The 23,708-nt window shown below is 38.9% G+C and overlaps 1 protein-coding gene across 2 annotated transcripts in view; it reads left to right on the top strand.

Annotated features, from left to right (window-relative positions):
* Nucleotides 1–527: 527 nt before the first annotated feature.
* SMURF2 (SMAD specific E3 ubiquitin protein ligase 2) overlaps nt 528–23,708 on the top strand; it is a 26,881-nt gene continuing 3,700 nt past the window's right edge. For both annotated transcript variants that reach the window (XR_004841627.1, XM_035891617.1), the window contains exons 1-15: nt 528–553; nt 1,807–1,872; nt 4,240–4,354; nt 5,696–5,780; nt 7,092–7,175; nt 8,532–8,734; nt 8,902–8,986; nt 11,012–11,170; nt 15,194–15,404; nt 17,058–17,161; nt 18,673–18,787; nt 19,217–19,395; nt 19,869–20,006; nt 20,244–20,364; nt 21,807–22,008. Coding sequence is in view for 1 of the 2 variants with exons in the window: in XM_035891617.1 (XP_035747510.1) it covers nt 4,288–4,354; nt 5,696–5,780; nt 7,092–7,175; nt 8,532–8,734; nt 8,902–8,986; nt 11,012–11,170; nt 15,194–15,404; nt 17,058–17,161; nt 18,673–18,787; nt 19,217–19,395; nt 19,869–20,006; nt 20,244–20,364; nt 21,807–22,008 (1,753 nt within the window). In the remaining variant the exon portion in view is untranslated. The remainder of the gene's footprint in view (nt 554–1,806; nt 1,873–4,239; nt 4,355–5,695; nt 5,781–7,091; nt 7,176–8,531; nt 8,735–8,901; nt 8,987–11,011; nt 11,171–15,193; nt 15,405–17,057; nt 17,162–18,672; nt 18,788–19,216; nt 19,396–19,868; nt 20,007–20,243; nt 20,365–21,806; nt 22,009–23,708) is intronic.

Here is a 23,708-nt window from a genome sequence, read left to right as displayed (position 1 = left end):
GAGCATCGCCCTTCTCTTTGGTTAGGCTGAGCATAGGCATGAATCTAAGCATGTTTGTAGCTGCTTGAAGAGATGTGGTCGCCAGGCCAGTCCACAGCCTGTTCATGTTGCTGTTTTAAACATATTTCGGTAGATTTTGGATTCACATGAATGCCTTCTTCCAGAATCGGGATTTTAGGTTAGTTCGTATTCAGATAAACTCCTTCATAAGACATGCTTTCATTAAAGTAAAATGTGTACATCTTCTCTGAAGATGACTTACTCTCTCTTGCTGGTACAGTGTGTGTTGAATTTTTAATGTAATGGTTGATAGTCTTTTTTTTTTTTTTTTTTTTTTTTTTTCCCCAAGGTGATTGCTGCAGCATCTTCAAAGTATTCAGTAAGCGCCATTCACAGTACTGTTTTTCCACGTTTTTCAGATATATCGGGAAGTCGGATTCAATAACAATCAGCGTGTGGAATCACAAGAAGATTCATAAAAAGCAGGGAGCTGGTTTTCTGGGTTGTGTGAGACTTCTTTCTAATGCAATCAACCGCCTTAAAGACACTGGTTGTAAGTAAGCTAAAAACTGGAGTTTCTTTTCTTTCAGACCAAACTTTCATGCGGAGACTTTTGCAGAGTGACAGTTAATTGGGTTTTTGTTGGTTTTTATAAAGCTGGTGTATTCCAGTTGGTTTGGTAGTTTGTAATGGTGTTTTGTGGCTGAGGATAGCACAAGTAGGTTAGAGAATACAACTTACCTTTGGCTTTTCAACTCCTTTGCCCCATTACCATAGGCAGTGGTAACTTCAGCGCTGCAGTCTGGTTGTGGACTGTCAAGACTCAACTTACTGTGTTGGAATGCCAGAGGAAGACAGATTCTAATTGCCTTCAGATTATCTCTTTGTATTACCTTCAAAAATGCAAGGCTTAAGGGGTAAACGAAAGGGTAAATCTATCTTGAAGCTATATTTGTAGCTTAAAAATTAATGGGCCTTCAAAATTAATTAGAAAATTTTGTCATAAGATGCTAAGTGCTATATAACACTTCAAGCACTTCATATTTACTTTTTAAAAACTTGATTAACATGTAAGATGCTGTTTTCTCATTATGCTAATGGATGCCATTTACTTCTGAACAAAATTTGGCGTACTGTTCACGAAGGAAAAGTAGTGCTTGGCTATACAGATAATTAAAAAAAAAAAAAGTGACGTGCTGGTAGAGAAGTGTTGTGATTTTACCTTCAGTAACAGTTTTCTTGGCGATAAAGCCATAACTGAACCATAGAATCATTTTGGTTGGAAAAGACCTTTCGGATTATAAATCCAACCGTTCTGAAGTTCTCATTTTTAAATATTTGTTACTAGATGAGTGCTTCAGTGCATCGAACTTTGCTCAATTTAAGTTCTACCTGTTTAGTGTGGAACATGTGGATTGATGCTGCAGGTTAGCTCTGCGCTGTGCTAATGTGAGTGTTGAACTGGAAGTGCATTATGGCAGTGGCTGGTCTTCACAAGGGAAGAGAGTTCAAAATACTACTTACAATCACTTTGGACATCCAATCTAGGATAATGTCATTTCCTATTCATCAAAAGAGCTTTGTGAAGTAGGAAAAACGTTGAAGCAGAAGTACTCTAGTCTTGTGTTCTGATTTACAGTTATGAAAAATGAAGTCTTGGTTGAAGATTTTTAGTTTTGCTTCCCCCATCTCTCAAAGGCTTAACTCTCTTACGCTAGGCTGAATTTTGTTCTGATGGTACTTCAACATGCCTTTCAAAGGTAGCAAAATATTGCATGACTTACGCTTTGTGTCTTTGTTTCATAGATCAGAGATTGGATCTGTGCAAGCTTGGGCCAAATGACAACGATACTGTTAGAGGACAGATAGTAGGTAAGTAAGGGTTTTTATCTTTTAGGAATAATCTTCCGAGATGTTAGTTACCAGTATTGATTTTTTTTTTTTTTTTTTTTTTTTCAAATTCAGTGTCTAGTGCCAGAGCCATTTGGACCTCAAGCTAGAAGTGTGTGTATAGAGAATTAAAAAACCCAAACAAATAACAAAACAAAACACCTAAACCACCACAAAAAAAACCCCACAAAGTAACCCCCCCCCAAATTTTGTTATAAGTGTTGGGACAGACAAGATCATAGATAATAGGAAATTTATTTAGGAAATTTTTAATTTCGCGGTAAAGAATGGTGACAATTTGAACTCCCTGTGAAAAACTGCCTAGGAATTTCTTGGCCATTGGGAGTTCCAGCAAAGCTGTGCTTCCTGTAGGTTTTGCGAAAGGGTAAAACATCTTGCTGTAACAGGAGCGAGTTGCTGTCTAGGATGACTTGGTCGATTCATTTTGTGTTTTCACGGGTTATTAACAAGTCTGTCACCAATCTCTGTAACTGTGCTTTGTCATTCTGCTGACTCATAAACCTTAAATAACTTAAGAATTAAAAAGAAGCTGGCAAATTGAAAAACAAATATCCACAAACAGCTTCATAAACACTCTTTTTGGTGCATTGTAAGTTGTTTCAGAAGGCAGCGTTTCTAGTAGGTCACTTAAGAAGTCAAAGAAAAGTTGGTCAGAATTAAGAGGTCTTTATTTTTATGGCAAGATGTTAATGAGAATATTTGGACATGGGCGAAAGAAAGAAAAAGTGAATTTGCATGCTCGGGTTTTATGTTCAATTCCTAGTTCAAATAATGCCCAAGCCGCATTCTTGCTTTGTCAGACAGGGGAAACTATTGAAATACCAGTCAGCATATAAGGGCTTTAGTGCATTTGTTTGCTTTCCTCAAGGTGCTCTGTTGAATCATACCTGTGACTTTACCTCTTCATGCTGCTTTAACCATCTGTCTCGCATCTGATCTGCAAGTGTTTGCACAGTATTGAGATAAGAGTGAGGTGGCACAGGAGTGTCAAATGATGGTAAAAATGGGGAGTCATGAGCGCATTGCCGACACTTCCGACCATTCTTGACTATTAAATTTTCCATGTGAGCTTGCACAGAAGAGTGAAGGATAAAACAGTCGTTATTCTAGGGTGTGTTACGTTGTCAGTTTGGTTTGCTTTTTCGTTTTGCTCCAGTATTCTTGTCCCCTGATCATCCATGCTGCATGCATGTGATTTTGTTTGTGGGGTTCCTTTTAAGAGCAATCTGAGCTCAGCTGACAGGAGAACTTGTTCAGGGCCTGCTCCAGGCACTGGAGATCTGCTCTGCCCGCAGCAGTCCTTCAGGCATGACGCCAGCAGGGACTGTACCCTCACACGGTGCTGTGCTCTCATGCTGCCCTCCAGAGTATGCTCCTTGGCATCATGACTTCAGAACGTTAGCATTAATTAAACAAGAAAAAAAAACCAAACCAAAACCAAACCCACCCCAAAGCAGAAAGGTCTCAAGGGCTATTGGGATGCCAGGTGGGAAGCCTGGGGCAAATTCCGTGCAGTGGGGTATGGCAAATACACTTCAGAGATAACTAGTTGTCAGAAATAACTAGTCAGCAGTGTGAGCATAAACTAGCCTGACCAGTTGGATTAACATGATATGATCATGAAAAGTGGTATAGCCAAAGCAGCATTAACTCTTTTGGCACGCTGCTGGGGCTGTCCCTAATTAGCAGGAGCTGCTGGATTGTGCACTGAACCTGGAAAAAACACAGCTTGTCATGTTACGGCAGACACTGAGGACAAATCTGTGTGTTCTGCTTTGCGCTGTTACCATCTGAAAGGTCAGGTTTCCTCAGTCAGGGCTGTGCTTTAATGCATCCTAGCTAAGATTCCAGAGACTCCTGTCATGTTTGCTGATTTTTAATTTATTTTTTTTTTAATTGAAATTGTTGTTATTAATCTCCTTCTGTTTTAGTCTTTCTTCACTAATGCAATTTTGTTGAATGGGTGAATGAACCTGAGTAAAACTAGGTAATTCTCCTGCAATAGTTACAGGTGGAGAAATCAGCACTAAAAGTAAGAAAGAAGATAAAATAAGTGATAAATATACTGTCAGTCCTTCCGGTGATAAAGTGACTTTAAATTAAGAGGCTATACAAGATTGGAAAAGAATATTAAAATGTAATTGATACCTTCAGCAGATGATAACCTTACAAATCAAATGCACAGTGGGTCTGCCTTTATTATTTGGGACAGGGAGCAAGGGGATCTTTATCTTAAATACCTGGGGTTATCTTCAAAGGGGGGAAGAAAAGGGGACGCTTGTGAGTAGTGGATGCAAAGGGCACCTGAACTGTGTCTTAATCTTGCAGCTCTCTTCTGTGCCACCATTTTATTTCTGATGTGGCGGTGCAGAAAAAATGAGTCCTTACTCATTACAAAATGAAGCCCTGCACAAATTTTGGTCCTCACGTAGGCAAAGAGGAGGTAATTGCCTTTGTTTAGTTTCATTTTTGTCTGTGTGTATTGCTTGCCAAACCTTGCCTCCATGCAACAATGTGAACTTGTAACGTGTGGGTTTGTTGCAGAATAAATAGATCATCTACAATTTTGTTTGGGTTGAAATTAAATTTAAGGTGTCTTTCGCTGTAAGAAGTTGCTTTGTAAAAGTTTGTGTTCATGGAAGACTGGGAGTTAATATTGATGCAAGCAGGTACTGCAGGGCTCCCTGGGTTGGTCTGTTGAAGGCCCAAAATCCTAAGCTTCAAAACATGTTGTTGTTGTTAAAAACTTGGAGACTCTGTAAAAAATTGCCAGTACTACTACATCTTTCTGTAACTTTGTAGTTACAGAAAGTTACAGTTACATTGACAACAATTTGGTTGTGTCTAGATTAAGGTCTGTGAATTTATTTCACTTCATAGGACTTGAAGACAATTGTCCAGAGGTACAGTAGTGCCACCTCAAAAATGTGTGCCACAGCACGTATCGAGCTTTTTAAGTAATCGTTTTATTGTTAAAGGCAAAACAAAACATCAAAAAAAACCCAAACCAAAAACCCAACCCCACAGGAACACAAGTGTCATAAATTAGCAGATTGGACACTTGCAAATTATGATACTGGGAACAAAAGCTGCCCAAAAAAATCTTTGTTTTCATAATTGTAGTACCAAAGCTTGAGGCATAAATATCCATTACAGTGAAACATGTAAAAAATAAAAATTAAATAGAAAAAAAAAAAAAAGTAATACAATTTTGCTGAGGGCTGTAAGGGCTTTTCAGGGTGCTGAGTGCTGCTTTGTGTGAGAGGTGTTGTGTGTGTGTGCGTGTACGTGTGTGTGTTGAATCCCACACGCACACAAAATACATAAGAAAGAGTCAAAAACATGCAGGAATTTCTTATTTTAGGTCTTTCTAGTAGCTGTTCTCCCGTTAGCCGTGCAAGCCTGGCGCTAGCAGTGTCCCGCTTGCTCTCCCGGCCGTGTGTGAGGTTAACCAACCGCCCTGCCGCCAGACGAGCCACGCAGCGCCCCTCTGTCACGGTCCCTCTCATACGGAGAAAAGTTAATGACAGCTTCAGAGTTAACTTCTTTTTCTGCTTTAATTTGCATTCATATTCTTCAAGCTAGCTTTTTTGAAGTAATATGCAGAGAATTGTGTGTATGAAAACGTACGCTGTTCCTGTATAACTCTTTGATTTGCGGGAAGGGAAAAAAATACCCAGAACATGCAGCTTAGTCGTCCACGTTGTACCCTTTCTCTTTCAAATATAACTGTGATTTGCATTCAGGTGTCATATCTTTAATAATTCTTTTATTATCTTAATAGTAAGTCTTCAGTCCAGAGACCGAATAGGCACAGGAGGACAAGTTGTGGATTGCAGTCGGTTATTTGATAATGATTTACCAGATGGGTAAGCTGACATCACTGTGGTGTAAATACAAATACAGCTCATACATCAGACTTTTGCAGTAATGAGAAGTCAGTGTACAAATAGGTTAATTTATTTTTATTCTCGCAACTCAGACAATTCTACAGTTCTGAATTCAGGAGCAGGAGAGAAGCCAGCCAGGCTACACAGGGTAGTTAACAGTTTGACCCTTGTCTTGTCTCTTTTTGGGAAATGGGAAGTGGCATATATGAGTAAATGCATTAAAAATACACTTGTCTAAGACAACATACACCTTTCAAATTATAGAATTGATAAGCTATTATAATGTTAAATCACAGCCAGCAAACGGACTTCATACATAGAGTAGTTTTGTGGCAAGGTAGCGAACGCACGGGCCTGGCTGTCTTCTGCAGCGCTGTGCAGAGGTGTACACGGTTATAAAAATGGATCGCTTTTTCTTCCATGTAAGTCATAGTGAAGAAAACATGATTGGAAAAGGTAGTGGAGCCTGAGTTCTTGCTGTATTTACCTGCCAAAGGCTGGGTTTAGGATTTTGATTTGTCCCTGTGAGAGTTAATGACATCATTAACACCTAAAACAGTTTTGCGAATACAGAAAAATGCTCTGTTTTAGGTTCTGGTGCTGTCATCAACTTTTTCAGAGCAAACACAGACCTTCTGAATGCGATTCTTGGCAGGTAAAGACAGGAGAAGCTGATTTTTCAGATGATGAATTTTAAAACATAAATTATCATCTAAGTCCTAAACAGCATTCTCTTGTAAATTTAGAGAAGTCAAACATTTTTTTTTAAATGCTTTTAAATTTTCACTTCAAAATGTTCCTTGTGTAAATACCGCTTGCTTAATTGCATAACTGCAAAGCTATCTGCACAGCCTCATGTATTTTGGAGTGCAAAAGTAATAATAATTAAAAAGCCATGTTATCTGAAGGTGGCTTTTTAATGAAAGCAAGTAGTGCGTGAAGATGCTATGAAAGCACTTACTAGGATCGGTGGTCAAAAAAAGTTAACTGTGTTGTTAAACATGATGTTTTCAAGAGGTTTCTCTATATGGCTATTTGGATTTCGTTAGAATGCAAATAGTTACTGAACATGGAAGTGTGATGTTGTTAATGATATGCCTGGTTCCAAGGGAAGAATATGTAAAATCAATTTTGAGTTGAACTTTCGGTTGTTTCCTGTTACCTTGTTGAGCTAACATGATTCATAATAGTGTAAGTCTTCCTGAGTTGGCATTTATGTTAGAAACATTTTGTGCCCCGGTTTCCTGGAAATACCACTCATTGCCTTATCTCTCAATGTCTGAATTCTAGGTGGGAGGAGCGGAGGACTGCTTCTGGAAGGATCCAGTATTTAAATCATATTACACGAACAACTCAGTGGGAGCGACCAACACGGTAAGGAATTATTTAGGAGGCTGTGCCTAGGATGAAGTTTGCTTGCTGGCCAAGGGTGCTGAGCACAAGGCTCTGACAGGGGGTATTCAGCATTCCTCCAAGTCACTCAACAAACGCTGGATGCTTTTCTGCTCCAACATCCTACTCCTTCAGTCTGCCTAATATTTAACTCAGAAGAATCATTCTGACTAGGTTTTTTTCCTCCCCCAATACTAGCATCATTGTTTTCTTGCAGAGCTGCTATGGTGGGACTCATAAATACAGACATTACAATGTGCAGACGTTGCAAGGGATGAAGAAAAGATATCACGAATAGCCGAAGGACATTGTCTGTGTACATAATATGACCAGAACTTTTAAAGCTGATCATTACAGAGCGTGTTTTGAAATCATTGTGATCACCTTTTTGCAACACATCTATGGTTATTAGAAACTGTTTCTCAAACCAGTTTTGCTGTTACCTGAATTGTAGACAGTGTCAGTGCATATTTTTCAGACTCCTTCGCAGACCGTCTGTGGCTGCAGACTGTCTCTTCCATCCTCAATAAATATTTTTCCAGTCTCTGTATGGATATATCTGACTTAAAATAATCTGTACTGTTAGCGTTGCCAGCTCTGATATATATTTGCGGTTTTCAAGTGAGCGAAGGTACTGAACAGTTTTTAAATTTATGTATCTGTATTTTTTCTGGTATGTTAAAATACCTATTCTAAGCTGTAGACACTTTTACAGTAGAAAAACAAATGCAAAATATATAATTTGTTTCAGGGATTTCCTGCATCCTTATCAATCCTCCTTCACCCCGTTTTAAATCCTTTTGAAAGCAGTGTTGAGATACAAAACCACATAACTCAGTGTTTCCTTTTGCAGTCAGGCTCTCAAGAGCAACTGGTTTTTATCTTACTTAGCCCTTTTTCACCATCCTCGCCTAATAACCTTCCTTAAAAATTAAAAGGAATAACAAGGCCTGACCACTTCTTAGCCGTGTGAAGACAAGGTGAGAAAGTTTGGGCTGTATGCTGCTCATTTTAAAAAAAAAAAAAAAAAAAAAAAAAATTAATTTTGCTCTCAGCACTCTGTTTAAGGTGGGAACTGCTCATGTGAGCATACGATATGATCTTGATCCTGCAGCATCATATATAGGTGAGGAGGTTCACTTAGTACTCTGGGATGAACCCAGTGAGTGCAGAACAGAAGCTTTCTGCCCGTCATCGAGGTGTCCTGCTCAACAAGTCAACTGCTCGGTTCTGCTGTCTACAAAGATTTCCCAAGACCCCCTCGATGAAGCTTCCCTAAAGCGCCATGCGTAGTCCTGTCTCCAGTCAGTAATGCAGTTTTCATGTTTTTCCCCACAGGCCAGCATCTGAATACTCCAGTCCAGGCAGACCGCTGAGCTGTTTTGTGGACGAGAACACTCCGATTACAGGAACGAACGGTGCGACCTGCGGGCAGTCATCGGATCCCCGGCTGGCGGAGAGGAGAGTCAGATCACAGAGGCACAGAAATTACATGAGCAGGACACACTTGCACACTCCTCCCGATTTACCTGAAGGATATGGTATGCAGATTAAATTTTTTTGAATTGTAGGTCTCCCAAGAAACTAGGAAAATGGGTTGTGTCCTCTCATATGCAAGATCCTTTTGATTCCTTAGTTTGGGGAAACCAATCTTCGAGTTCTTTTATTGCATTTTTTATTCTTACATTTATTAATCTTGATTTCACAGAGCAAAGGACGACTCAGCAAGGTCAGGTCTATTTTCTGCATACTCAGACTGGTGTTAGCACGTGGCACGATCCAAGAGTACCTAGGTAAGAAAATGAAGAAAGTATACTTAAGGTGTCAAATCAAAATAGTTTAACCAGTACTGTCCTCAGAGTTCTCTGTCTGGTATTATAGTTCTGACTCTTGGTCCCTAATGCATCATTTTAACAAGTCATTCATCAAAATAAATTAGTCTCTCTTCCTCAGTTCTTCAAATTGTTATTTTAATGCAAAGATGGAGAATCGGGAAATAAATTACAGTGCTGTTTTGAAAACAGGTATAGTTTCCTGATTCTAGGTCTTGCAAGTGAATTATAGCCAAGTCCAGGGTTTAATACTCTGCAAAATAATGAAACAATAAGAGGGTTCTGGGCACTCCCAAAAATTGAGATTTATCGAGATACTTGAGTGAAAGTACACACATGTACATATTGTATATTGTACGTGACTGTACACGTGATTATTTCTGATGTGTTTGAAAGGAAAGAAGGATAACAGAAGTTATTGTTAGCTTCTCACTGTTCTTTAAAAACACAAGAAATCCTGTTGAAAATGATTGCCTCCTAGAGTCTGTGGATGGTGGTGTAAAATAGCACGTAGCATGATGTTGGCAGCCGGTATTGGCACTTAGGAGGATTGTAGCAACTTGGTCAGTTGCTGCTGGTGTTCATTCCCATGAAAATGGCTTTTGGGTATATCCCGGGAAGGATGAAGTGGCCATAAGTTCACTGCATTTTCAAATTACTCTTCTGTTTTTATTGCCACTCTTGTGTTACGAGAATATACTTTGCTTTGATGCATTGTCTGTATACTTGAGAGTGGGATCCACCTGGCAGTTGTGCATTAGGAAGTCTTTGCTCCCACGACTCGTGTATTATACAAAACTAGAAACTAGACTTCTCTTAAAAAAAAAAAAAAATTGTTTTAAGATGTAATCCCTAAGTTTGCAGCGTAATAGTTTTTTACAAAATCGAAGTTAGCACTGCTCTTAGGCATGGTAACAGAAACTGCATGAGTGACTCTGAGAACAAAATTTGGCCGTTTGCATGAGGATAGAGTTTATGTCATTTCTAAGGAATATTGTATTTTTACACTAATATGCCACAGTCATTCAGTTAATAAAAATAAGCCCTACGGTTCGGCAGCAGTGTGTATATGGGTAATAGCAGCAGAAGTTCAATCCCAGAGCCTTGTATTTCTGTGGGTGGCTTCTCAGCCTTTTGAGTCCCTGCAGACAGCATCTTTTTAGCCTTTCTGCCCCTTGGCTCTTTCCTCCCCTCAACTCGCATCGTACTGGGAGATCTGAAGACTTACACCTCTAAAAAGAGCTGCACTCAACAGTGCAGGATATCTGAAGTGTGAGTTATACACATGAAAAATCAGTAAGCGTACGTTTTTGAAGTCCAGTATTTGTTTTCAGTGAACCTCTGGAATGAGTCTACATCTTCCTAATTTCAGCAGAATTTTCTTGAGACCCATTAAGTTTTCTCTGCATTGCTCAATGCAGAGCTGAGTCATTCTTCATATAATATTTTATTTGAAATATTTTGTTAGAGAGCTGTTTGCTTCCCACTAGCACTTGGGGTTTTGGGGCAAAACCACCTGTGGCAAACACACATATCCCGTGCGTAATTCTTCATGGAAAGTATAACTCTTCAGAAATATAGTTTTGTTTTGTAGGAGTTTTTAAAGTGTGATTCAGAGTTCCTTGCATGACTAATGTTTTAAAAATGTTTTCTGTCAGAATTGGTGTAGAACTACAATTCCATTTTGGCAAATATGGCAATGGTCTTTATTTTTGTTTTAAGCCAGTATTAATATAACATCTGAAGTTAGTTTGTAAAAATGAAGGTTATTTGATAAGAAATTTTTTCCCCACGGCATGTGTTCTGGGATGTGTGTTTTTTCTTTGGTGGGCTTGCACCTTGGGAGTAGAGATTCCAGCTGAACAGATCAAGTTTCTGAAACAATACATTTTCTCAGACTTCATGGAATTGTTCTGTTACATTTACGCTTGTTTGGCTCACAGGCCAAATGCTGAGGTATTTTTCATTTTATATTTGTTTTCACAGGGATCTTAGCAACATCAATTGTGAAGAGCTTGGTCCACTGCCTCCTGGATGGGAGATCCGAAATACAGCAACAGGCAGAGTTTATTTTGTTGACCATAACAACAGGACAACGCAGTTTACAGATCCACGGCTATCTGCTAACTTGCATTTAGTCTTAAAGTAAGTCTAAGGTCTCCGGCACGCGTTGAGTGTAATAGAGGAAAGAAAGTGACTCTTGAGGGGTGCTGGATGTTGTATCAAGAAGTATTCTGCCATTCAGTAGTATTTCAAGTATAGCAGCAGTGGTTTTTGACATGCTACCGACTTACTCTATGTTACATAGCGAAGAGGGGTTTGATTGTTCTCGACAAAAAATCTCGAGCAGTATTTAGGCAGGAATGTGGCCATTGTGATGCTGGGAGTTGGGGGCAGCAGGGGGGAAGCAAGTGCTGTCTGGTGGAAAAGATTGGCCCAAACAATTTTTTCTAACCGCAAGAGAGACACTTTCTTTCCTTTTCCTTACACGTCATACTACTTTCAGTTACGGACTACCTGTAAAATATGAGGTTGCATTCAATAGCCAGTGGTATGAAATACTGCTGAGTTAAGCAAGGGTGCACAAGTGCCCAGCTAGTTCTTCTGGAATGGAGCTGAATTATTTCTTTTAGTCTTCAGTTTTAGAGTTGTTCTCTAGTAGTTGAGATGTTCTCTAAATAAGATCCCAATAATTTAACTCTGGTTTCTTACCAAAAGATTAAAATAAAATAGGAACTGTATTTCTTTCTACCTTACCGTTCTGATACCACATTTTCATATTACACTTTTAAAAAGAGAAGGGGAAGGTCAAAAGGATTCTGGCTCTTGTTTTTATTCCCTAAGCACTCATTTCGCACTGGGGTATTTTCTACTAAAAATGGAAAGCAAAAAGCAAACAAACGCTTTTTTTTTTTTTTTTTTTTTTTTTTTTTTTTCTTCTGTAGACCTGGCTATCGGTTTGTCCAAGCTATTTGGGAGTTTGACCCTATTGTTTCTCCTACTAACACCTTTTGATACTCTTGGGAAACACCTGTAAAGTATTGAGTAGGTGTTAAGTGGAAGAAACAATGTTAGAAAGCTGTGCAGCCCTGGGCAAGGAGTCAGTAGGAGGAATAGTCCTTTGTAAGGAAGTGAATCATTGGGAAGAAAAGCTGAAGGAAAGAATAATGGGAACAAGCACTGAAAAGACAAAACAGAGGAATGGAAAGTAATATCCCAGAGGTCAACATATCTTTTGTGTAATACATAAAAGCTGGCTAGCCTTTGTCTGCCAATATACATTTGAACTTCACAGCCCAAGAGGGAGAAGAGTCTAAATGCTGACAGATATGTATTTTGTTTAGAGAAATCACTGGTTATGTACATGTATATTACAGAACTTCATTAAGCTCCCATCATCCAGACACTTTTGGTTCCTTTTTTTTTTTTAATTTAAAACAAAGAACTCACTAGTAATTTTAGCTGAATTTAGATTGGTGGTTTCAAATGAACATGATCTTGAAAAAACTTACCATTGGAGGAACGCATTCATGTTTGGTACACAGAAAGGTTCATTAAAGCAATTCAGATTTAGATATTTTACCTGAAGAAAAACTTCAGACCTTTTTAGCTACAACAGTGCAATTCTTAAACTGTAGAAAATGCAGTTAATGGAAGTATATTTGAAAAACTGTCCTTCACAGGTAGGTTTATTTTTAAATGGCAGTAGGGCCATAGTGGCTAGTTCTACACATATTGTGGAGGACGGATACATAGCTAGGTTTTTATCTTGAAAATCCAATTTGACTTTTAAGCTCCAGAATCACAGAACCATTTTGCATTTCTTTAAACTTAAGTACTACTACAGTGTGCTTAATTTTTTCATTTGTACATCTGTCTTTCATTAGGGAAGGGTTTCAGAAATTCAACCAACAGTGTCATCAGCAAAGTCTGCTGCCTGATAAATCCCCCCCCCCAACCCCCCTCCTTTTTTATTCTTTAAAAAAGAAATAGTTTCCTTTAGGCCTGTAATTTTTTAAATTATCTGAGAAATAAGTTTAGTGTTTGGGTGGGATGGGTGTGATAGTGTTTTAGGTTCAAAGGCCTAATAAAAAGTTTGCTCTCAGTGATACTGACTTTGCTATGGAGCTGAGTAAAGCAGTTTGTTCTTCTAGTGATGACATTATAAGTTAGGAAAATAATCAAACTTGTTACCCAGTTCTGTTTTAAAGTGTTGGTCGAGAGTTCATGATAGGTTTTGATAGTTATGGAACCTGAAAAGTACTTAGCTATATCCTTAAAGCTCTGTACAAAATCAAGCATAGTCATTCAGCTGTGAAAACAAACTAAGAAATTAGACTTAATTACTTCAAGCACTGCAGATTTTTTAGCTAATACTACACTGATTTTTTTTTAGTCTAATATGGAGGATGGCGTTTTATTTTTCTCCTCCTAGTACTGCCCTATTTTAGATTGGTTTAATTTGATGTATAGATCTTAAGTTCATACTCATTTCAGAGATTACATTTTCTTCAAGACTGACATTGACTACCTTTGTGTTTAGGGGACTGTGTCTTTTTTACTCTTAAAGGTAGTATGAACATACGCTCACTTTAGTATGTAATAATGACCTTCTGGTGGGCATACACAAGGAATATTTTCACATGCTCGTCCTTATGGAATTGGAAAGTTCAGAAGACAGAATAATGATTTTGCTTTAACTTCTATATCAAGCAAATACAGTTTAAGTGAGATTCATATTTTAAACTAATCACAAGTGAAAAGAAGGTACCATGCATATAGCACAAATGACATAGAGCCGTATTCTGGAACCACATTGAGTTTGTGTCTAAATTATTGTAATGACTTGGTTTCTCAGGAATGACTTAAAATAACTGTAATTTATTGTAAAACCAATGTGATCAGCGTGAGAATAAAGTGTGCCATTGCAGGCTTTTCTAAACATTGGGCTTGTAAGAGTACTGATGAAGATTTCCTGGTCACCTGGTGTTAGTTTCCCTTGCTGGGTGGTTTGTGCAAAATTGCTTTAAATAGAAGGCTTGCAAATAACAGAATAGCTGTCAGAACCACAAGGCAAACTGGGAACACCCCCACCCCCTTTTTAATTGCCATTTCTGAATGTTCCCGTGGAACATTCAGCCTGCTGGAGGTGAATTTTGCTTGGCCAGGACAACCTTCTAGTAGACCTTGTTTCAAAACAGACAACAGGCTGAAATGTTAAAATGTATTGAAACTGTGTTTGGTTCCATCTAATATTTTCTGGTCTTTGATGTTGAAAAACTCCCAATTTATTAACGTTCTACTGGAAAGCATTCTGAATTGTAACCTTTCTTGTTTATCCAGTAAATTTAGGGTATTCTCATGTGTTCCACACAGAGATACTCCTCTCGTGGTTTAGGTAAAATATAACTTTTATCCTGTGTTGTTTGGAAATGCCAAAAGCTATAAAAATATCCACTTACTGTGTACAAGAAACAACGCAAGAGAGGACATCTCTGAAACACGATTAATTTCGTTTTCCTAGTAAGAAGTTAGATTTACAAAATCTCTTAGAATTGCTAGTAAAAACACTTGTTTATCTGTGCCAGTTAGTTACATGTGAACTCCCACATTCCTGTGGTCCAGACTAGGCCAGGTACAAGGGACAAGGTCCTTGCCAAGCTGCCAGTACAAACATCTTTTTGTAAGCTTACTCTTTTTCAGACAAGCCATTTAAAACAGACTATGGTATTGACTGTAGATTAGAGGCATAGTGTTTGGCAGATCCCTGAACTTTAAAATGGAGGAAGGCAAAACACGCAAAGGAAATATGGAAATGGTATCTGAGAAATTCAGTGTCAGCAGCTTAGTAGTAAAATTGTATGGATAATACCTTATTATATAGCGCTATAACCTTTTACATACTTTGTAGAGTAATACTAATAGAAATAACAAACCCTAAAAACAACTGGTAGTTGCCAAGAAAGACAGAAGCATATGTCTTTAGTCAGGATAAAAATCTCTCTGAATTTATTTTTTACTGGACTTGGACATTTTTCGTGTAATCACGGTAATAATCATAGTAAACTGAAAGTAGTTTGGTTACAAAGACTTAACCTTTAAGAAACTTCTGAAGAAAATAGGGGATGTATGACTTGACTATCTGCAAACAGCTGTGTTTGTTTCTAGCCGCCAGAATCAACTTAAAGATCAGCAGCACCAGCAGCAGCAGCAGGTAGTGTCCCTGTGTCAGCTTCCAGATGAGGCAGAGTGTCTGACTGTGCCAAGGTACAAGCGAGACCTAGTGCAGAAACTCAAGATCCTGAGGCAAGAGCTGTCACAGCAGCAACCCCAAGCTGGCCATTGTCGCATTGAAGTCTCCAGGGAAGAGATTTTTGAGGTAATTTGAGAATTTGACGCATTTCTTAATATTGAGGGAAGGGGAGGAGGGTGGTTCCTAAGTGTCTAAAGAAGTCGCTCAGTTAGATGAAATCTTGAAGTCTGGAGTTAAAGCTGGAATTTTACTGGTGGCGAATGGGAAGAGGAAGCATTTCAACGGGATGTTAAGAACAGTTGTGTACTTAGAGTAGATGTATTTAATGCTGTCGAGAAGAAGAAAAACGGGGAAAGCTTTCCCTGTGGCTGGAGATGTACAGACTGTGTCAGGGACCGAGGAAAGAGTCCAAGCACTTTGTGTATTTAAAGATACTGTCTCACTTCTTCCCTGAATATAAGATCGCTAATGTCTGTTGCAGGGGGAATGTTACAAATTGAAAACCAAACAATTATTAATGATCTTTGATCTATTGTAACAAGTAAAATTGCTGTAGAATAGCATTTGTCTTTGGAGTTCGGATTACTTAGCATATATCTCAGTTGAAAACCAAACAATTATTAATGATCTTTGATCTACTGTAACTTAAGTAAAATTGCTGTAGAATAGCCTTCGTCTTTGGAGTTCGGATTACTTAGCATCTATCTTAGTTCTGGTTGATTTTTTTATTTATTTTTTTTTTATCCAGACCAATTTTATGAATTGTCTAGGCTTCGGAATGACCAGAGATGCCTACAGTGGGATATCTGCATTTTATTTTGTGACATTATTCAGCGGGATAATTCTGCTGAATTGATTAAACACAGTTACAATTCATTGGCTTTTTCTGGAGAACAGTCTGTCTTTTTGAGACCGTATCACCCATCCCACCCATTCCTGTTGCATTTTCACCACACCCACAAACACTTGATAGCCCCACTGTGTTGTCACAGTTTTTCCAGCCAAGAAAGATTTGTGCTGGTCTTCCCTTTGGAGACAGTTAAATCAGTTCATAATCAACAAAAAAAGAAAGGGAGAAAGTCTGCTATACAGCAGTGAAAATTATTATGTTCTTGTTCTGAAACCTAAGTTGAGTATGTTGGATCCCAGACACACCTTCCTCTTCTGTCTGCAAAGCCAAAGATTGGGGCACCCATACTGGACATAAATAAAAACTAGACTTTTGGACTGGAATTCCTTTTTAAAAATTAGCACTTGTTTTGCCTCTTCCAGCTTTCTTTTTGTGTTTTCTTGGTGCAGTCTTGACGATAGAGGAATAATTCTGTGGATTTATGGGGATGGCATTGATGCTTCTGTTCTTAAGATGATGCTTGAAGGTTTGCACATGTTATAGCCAGAGTAGAGGCTCCACTGTTGGCTTTTCAGACTGCAAAAGTCATGAGCCCTTATGCAAAACAAAAGAGTTTACTGACACAGATTTCAATTTTTTTAAGTTATGTGAGAATGAGAGAACGTTCTGATCACTGCACACGTCTGGAAATTTAATGGAAGGTGATTCTTCTCATGTATCTGTTTTATCTGATAAGTGCTATCACATTTGTAGAAAGCTAAGCAACAGTCTGTGATTTGAGAAACTAATTAGTATCTAGGAAAACAGTATCCCCTTTAATAGTATTCCCTTTGGACTCAGAGTCTGAGACTCCCTTCATTTCTAATAAACAGTAGTAGCTTCTTTTCTGTAAATAGCAGTTAATAAAAGAAAGTGTTGTGTGTTTACAGGAATCCTACAGGCAAGTCATGAAGATGAGGCCAAAAGACCTGTGGAAACGATTAATGATAAAATTTCGTGGGGAGGAAGGCCTTGATTATGGAGGGGTCGCCAGGTAAACAGTCTGTCCTCTGTCTCTTCCCCTGCACCCAACCCCACCAACTACACCTGTGCTTTGAATCCTAAACCAGCTCTGTTTCTTTTTAGTTTATTCTTATTTATACTTATTTCTGTAATAGATTGTATGTCAGAAGAATATATATTTTCACATAGTCTTTTAAAGGAAAAACTACATCAAAAAAGAACTAATTTCTTGGAAATAAATCAAAATGCACGTAACAGATCCCGTCAGATTTCTATCTATTTTGGTATCTATTGAAATTACCATATTTTTCTTTGGTTAGTAAAGCTTGGGTATCTGAGAATTTATACCCCTAAATACTCAGCTTTGGCAGAACTTTGATCAAAAAATATGCTTTATTGCAAATTGTCTCTACTGTTTGAAGCTAAATGTTTAAAAACTAGCAGTTAGTAGGCAACCAAAGTCTGTCAGGAGTCTGTGAGGTTATTTTTCACTTCCTTATAAAAAGTGACATTTACTGATGGTGTGAAGATATTCCTCACATGTTAAAACAGTGTTAGGAATTGTATTGGCCAATTGCACAAACACTCATTTAAATATTCCCCACCTCTGGCATGTGGATCTACTCTCTAAATGAGCGTTGACTCATTTAGGAGTAGCCGTTGTTTGCATTGCGTTGCATTTTTTTTTACCATTGGTATTCATTTCAAAGTACAGACGATGCTCCCAAACAGCCCCTCTTCTGCCTCTGTAGCTGGTGCGTGGCGAGTAACCCCCGGACCCGGGCTGTTACGCCGCATCTGTCTTCATGCGTTTGCAAATGGCCGCTAGAGCCTTCACTTCACCCGATCCTAAATATTTTAACATGCTAATTAGCCGCAACTAGTAAAACAGCCTTGTTGAATCAATTACTCCTAATTGTTTGATGATAATAATAGTGTTTAAAATAAAGAAGTTACAGATGTTACTGTGCACTGGTTTCCGAAGTATCTGCTAGCATTTTTCGGCATGGGTTTTGTTTCCAGTCTGTATGCTGTGGAGCCCTTGCCGGCTTCCATACTTGAATACAGAAAGACCAAGCTAGAAAGTGTTATGGTTTTCCCTGTTTTTAGACCGTTATTTACTGATTTGTGAACATGTAATTAAAACTTTAATTAAATATGTCCATTACCTGAAGAGTGTTTATATTAAAAGCTTAGTCTCGAACATCTCTATAGTACAGTCCACAGAGTACGTAGTGTCTTGTCTTAATGTGGATGTTTTAGTGGATGAAGGAGAATCACAGTCAGAAACTCTCTTGGAAATAAGGAATCCGGAGGAAAAATCTTGGAAACCTGGGGAATGTATCAGCTGTCAGGGGCTGCACAGTTACTGAGGGAGTAAAAATAACACTGATTTCAGCCTTATCTAAGCATGTTCAGAGATAACTTCCTTCACATTTATGTATAACAGCAAGAATAAAAATACCATACTGTTTTGAAAAGATTATCAGTGAAGGAATGCATTTGTCTGAAGTACACAATAAATTATTTTATTTTCTTCAGGGAGTGGCTCTACCTGTTGTCACATGAAATGTTGAATCCATATTACGGTCTCTTCCAATATTCCCGAGATGATATCTATACACTGCAAATCAACCCCGACTCTGCAGTCAATCCGGTATGACTGGTAACATGAGTTCTGTAGATGATCGTTTTGTGACTAGAAATCAAATACATCTGGAGAGCATTCTAGACTGAGGAATCTAATTCTCACATTAGTATTGCTAGAGACTGAGTTTGTGCAATAATATGATAATTTCTTTTTAGTAGTGATCAAAGAAGCTTCTCAAATGTGTTCTTAATTTTCTGTAAGATGTCGATTTGTTTCCTTTGGGAGAAATTAAGTTTATTTTGATTCTTAGTAGTAAGACTTCTGGACTGGAAATAATATACTCAATGTGCTGTGTCTAAAAACAAACAAAACAAAAAGCTCTGGACGTTTTTTATTTTTCTCCTTTCTTTGTATTGAAATTTTATTTCATATTCAGCAGATAGAACCTGGAGGTCTTATTTAGCTGAATGGCTTAATCTCTTCTTTCAATTCTAGGAACATTTATCATATTTCCATTTTGTTGGACGGATAATGGGGATGGCTGTGTTTCACGGACACTATATTGATGGGGGCTTCACGTTGCCTTTCTATAAGCAGTTGCTGGGGAAGCCAATTACTTTGGATGATATGGAATTGGTTGACCCTGATCTTCATAACAGCTTAGTCTGGATACTGTATGTACCGTGTGTTGTATCTTACAGTGTTAGAATTCTGTCTCAGTTAACATGTGATAATGTTCCTAAATCCAGCTGAAAAGACATGAAATCTGTTTTGGTCTCCTGCTCAGGCAGATTTAAGAAACATCTTTCTTGAACAATTCAGCTGCTTTAAAGGCTTAAGATGCTCGAGGTACTTGAATTTCGAGGGGCAGGGGGAGGTAAATGATTACTGAGCCATCAAGTGCTCAGTGCATAGATTTATTAATTTTGCCTATTATTAACAGTAACACATTATTAAAATATGTCGAAACTTTGAAAGTGGTTTTCAAATGTAAGATAGTGAAAATGTATGTTCACCTTTTGCTTCCAAGCAGTAATTTGAAATGCTATTGAAAAACTAAATTGTGATGTGTGTCAGATACGCTATGGCTGTAATATATTTGCAGAACATGTTTTCACTGAGTCACTTGCTTATTTGTTTCCACCAGTGAGAACGATATCACAGGAGTCTTGGACCATACGTTTTGTGTAGAACACAATGCATACGGGGAAATTATTCAACATGAACTGAAACCCAATGGCAAAAGCATCCCCGTGACAGAGGAAAACAAAAAGGAATATGTCAGGTACATCAATATATTTTCCGAAGTTTTTTATATTTCCTATGGTGGGGAGGAACTTCTACTTATTTTGAGTAATTTACAGTGTTATGTTGTTGGGTTTTTTTGAAGTGGTAGTGCAAGACTGTTGTTGTGCGTATTCCGCCTTTTTTTTTTTTTTTTTTTTTTTTTTTGGCTGGATGAGTTGAAGGTTTACTGTATTTGAATACATCTTTCACAAAACCAATTTGCACTTGCTTGCAGACTTTATGTAAACTGGCGATTTTTACGAGGAATTGAAGCTCAGTTTCTGGCTCTACAGAAGGGATTTAATGAAGTAATCCCACAACATCTGCTGAAGACATTTGATGAGAAAGAGTTAGAGGTCAGTCCACTAATGTTACGTTATGTCGTCAAGTGTAACAATGAAAGCTGGAGGCATTCTTCTGAGACTGAGTAACATGCGAAGCTGTATCCCCAGTGCTTTAGGGGTTTGCAGGTGCGCTATTACAGGGAATAGTTAGCGTAAGAGGTTACCAGGTCACGCAGTCGCGGAGGCTGCGTGTGCCTTCCACTGAGAGCTACGAGAGTGTTTCTCAAGGCGACATTTCATCGCAACTGCAGAAGTGGTAGAAGAGGAGACCCTCTCCTGTACCTGAAAACACAGCTGAACCTACTGAGCAGTAACTGCGGTGACCTCGGATTGTTTCAGAGCACGTTACTTCAGCAGAGGTGGTGGTGCATATTTCTCACGGTGCAGTTTCATGATATTAAATTCAGCGTTGCCAGGAAAATAGTCTGTCACTCCCACCTCCTACCGCTTGCTCCCAGCCCTTCCAGTGCACTGCACTGACTTCGGTGTCAGGAAGCTATGTGGTTTTGCAGAGCTGAGTTATGCCAGACTAAATTGGCCCTGTAAATACAGCATAAGGAGAGGTGCTGTCTGGTGCTGTCACTGACAAATGTGCAACAAAATCTCAAGATCGGCATCCAAACAATACCCTCCTGAGGCAAATCCCATAGATCCCAAGCTTGTTTTAAAACTGAAATCTAATATACAGTCTGTTAGCTGTGGAGCTGAGGTTTTTGCCATATAAAATGGCCACAAGGTAAATTATTCATGCTTTCTTCTGTTCACTCTACTAAAATGTCAGTGATCTTTTATCCTGAATATTCTCATTCAGCAAGAGTGAGCCAGCCATACCGTTAACCCAGAATCATTTTGCAGATGCAGAATAAGAAAGGGTAAGGTCTGGTGTTCATAGTCACAAGAAAATGTCTTCATAATCATATCCTTGTTGAGCTTAAAATGATCCATTCTGGATCTCCATTTTAGAAGCGCTGAAAGCTCTTTGTCAGGAGGAAAGTCTGATTTGTGTGACGTGTGTGGGATGACAAGAACAAGATTACTTTTGGGAGTCCAGAGTTGGACCAGCCAAACTACACCCTTAGCTACATCTGGAAAGAAATACTGAGTTCAAATGTGAATTATGCATGCACTTTCACACAAGGGTGGAATCTGTGCTTCTGTTACTTTATTGACAGGTCAAGACACTTTCATATAAGCTTAGCAAATGGTTGAGGTTTGTTTTGTTTAAAATTGAATCGAGGCCATGTAAAAAATGGGTTGTGTACAAAGGTAAGATTACAAAGGTAAAAAAACCAAGTTATATTTCTGCATTGCTTAAGATTAGTGAAGGGTTATAACTTGCCTGTGGTATAAAATCTGTCAATTTTTCAAAATCAGTTATTCATCATTTGGCTAGCTCCAAAACAATTTTTATATTGATGAATGATGAAATATTTAATTGTATTTTATATTTACAGCTTATCATTTGTGGACTAGGAAAAATTGATGTTAATGACTGGAAGGCAAATACTAGGTTAAAACACTGTACCCCAGACAGCAACATCGTGAAATGGTTCTGGAAAGCTGTGGAGTTTTTTGATGAAGAGAGGAGAGCAAGACTTCTCCAGTTTGTGACCGGCTCATCCAGAGTGCCTCTGCAGGGCTTCAAGGCATTACAAGGTAACATTTCTCCGGAAGTAACTGCAAATGCCTGTCCTTGGAGGAAACCACAGGACCCCTCACAGCAACATTAGCTGAAAATGAGGCTGGTTGGTTGCAATATGACTTTCTAAGAGCGATCTTTAATGCTCTGATGAATCACAATCACAAATAGTCTTTTTTTATGTGTGTGTTTATTCCCTTGCTGTTCATCTGTAAATGGCTCTTTTGTTTCAATTGTGCACTTCTTTCTCTGGCAAGAAGTTCTGATTAGCAGAGATCTTAGTGGGGTTCTCCTTATGTTTTTCCCGGAAGCCTGGTTTTTAATTCCTATCTTTTACAAGCCCTCATCACCTGAACAGCTCTGGGGCCAGAAAACACCATCATGCAGTGTTCTTGTGGTTCTGACAGCAGAGGCACTTCGTAAGGCTGACTACTTCTAGCGTAAGAGCAACATAATCGCAGGCAGCCCAGGCGTCAGAAACCATCACCTTAATTACTGACCTGTCTTCTGGACTTCAGTGGAAGCTCTGGGTCTCTGCTGTGGCATGCAGCTCTGTGAACACAACAGTGACCCTGTTCTACCCTCTCACAGGACGAGAGAAAACTGCCCAGGGGAAACATCGGCCATAAACCATTTTAACAGTAGGAGATTCTAACAGAAATGCTGTGGTAACAGCTGCCACATACAAAAGCCAGTTGCTCTAGAAATCAGTTTCTTCGATCTGATACTGAAGGGGTCATGAAGAAGCCCTTGTTTTCTTTTTCCTCTGTTCTCGAGCTCTAAAATGTTCAGGCTCGTTAGAAGCTCAGGAATACTGAGGTTTTAAGACCCTAGTTACTTTAAGCAAAATACGGTGCTTTAAGTGATAAGTGTTTAAATAACGTCGCAAAGGGCGGGGGGACTTGTTAACCACCTGAGAATAGTTACAAGTCATACTTACCCTAATGTCGAGGTGCATACTGTTAACTGCAGTGGAGCGAGCTGTTTGGAGAACAGTAATGGAATTAACACCAGTTTAATGTCATCTGCACTGCAAGTTTTAGTACTCGTGAAACAAGTATTTCTGTGAGCAAATGAAGCCTGCTTTCCTGCAGATGTGGACATGAAGGTTGTCAGGTTTTAGACCGAGTTGTACTAACTCAGCACAACAAGCTTGCGTTCCTATTTGACAGCAGAGTCCCCACGAGAAAGACTGCCCCTGTGGATTGTATTTTTTAATGTCTGTCTACTCGGGCAAGAATTCCAGCTTTGCTAAGGTTAGGGCATTTGTAACCTCTTCTGTCCTTTGAGAAATCTTCAATGTATACCAAGTCTCTTTAGCAGAGAGATGAAGGGGGATCTCTGTAGAGGCAAATTAATTTAATCATAGAATCACAGAATCATAGAATCACTTTGGTTGGAAAAGACCTTTGAGATCATCAAGTCCAACCTTTAACCTAACCCCGCCATCCCACCACTAAACCCTGTCCCTAAGCACCTCATCTATCCTTCTTTTAAATACCTCCAGGGATGGGGACTCTACCACCTCCCTGGGCAGCCCATTCCAGAGCCTGACAACCCTTTTGGTGAAGAAGTTTTTCCTAATGTCTAGCCTAAACCTGCCCTGGCACAGCTTCAAACCATTCCCTCTCATCCTATCATCTGTTACCAGGGAGAAGAGGCCAACCCCCACCTCCCTACAGCCTCCTTTCAGGTAGTTGTAGAGGGCGATCAGGTC

This window comes from Egretta garzetta, unplaced genomic scaffold, assembly GCF_000687185.1.
Source record: "Egretta garzetta isolate BGI_Z169 unplaced genomic scaffold, ASM68718v1 scaffold213, whole genome shotgun sequence".
Taxonomy (NCBI): domain Eukaryota; kingdom Metazoa; phylum Chordata; class Aves; order Pelecaniformes; family Ardeidae; genus Egretta; species Egretta garzetta.
Note: the sequence above shows the minus strand (reverse complement) of the source record. Positions and strands in the feature narration are given on the sequence as shown.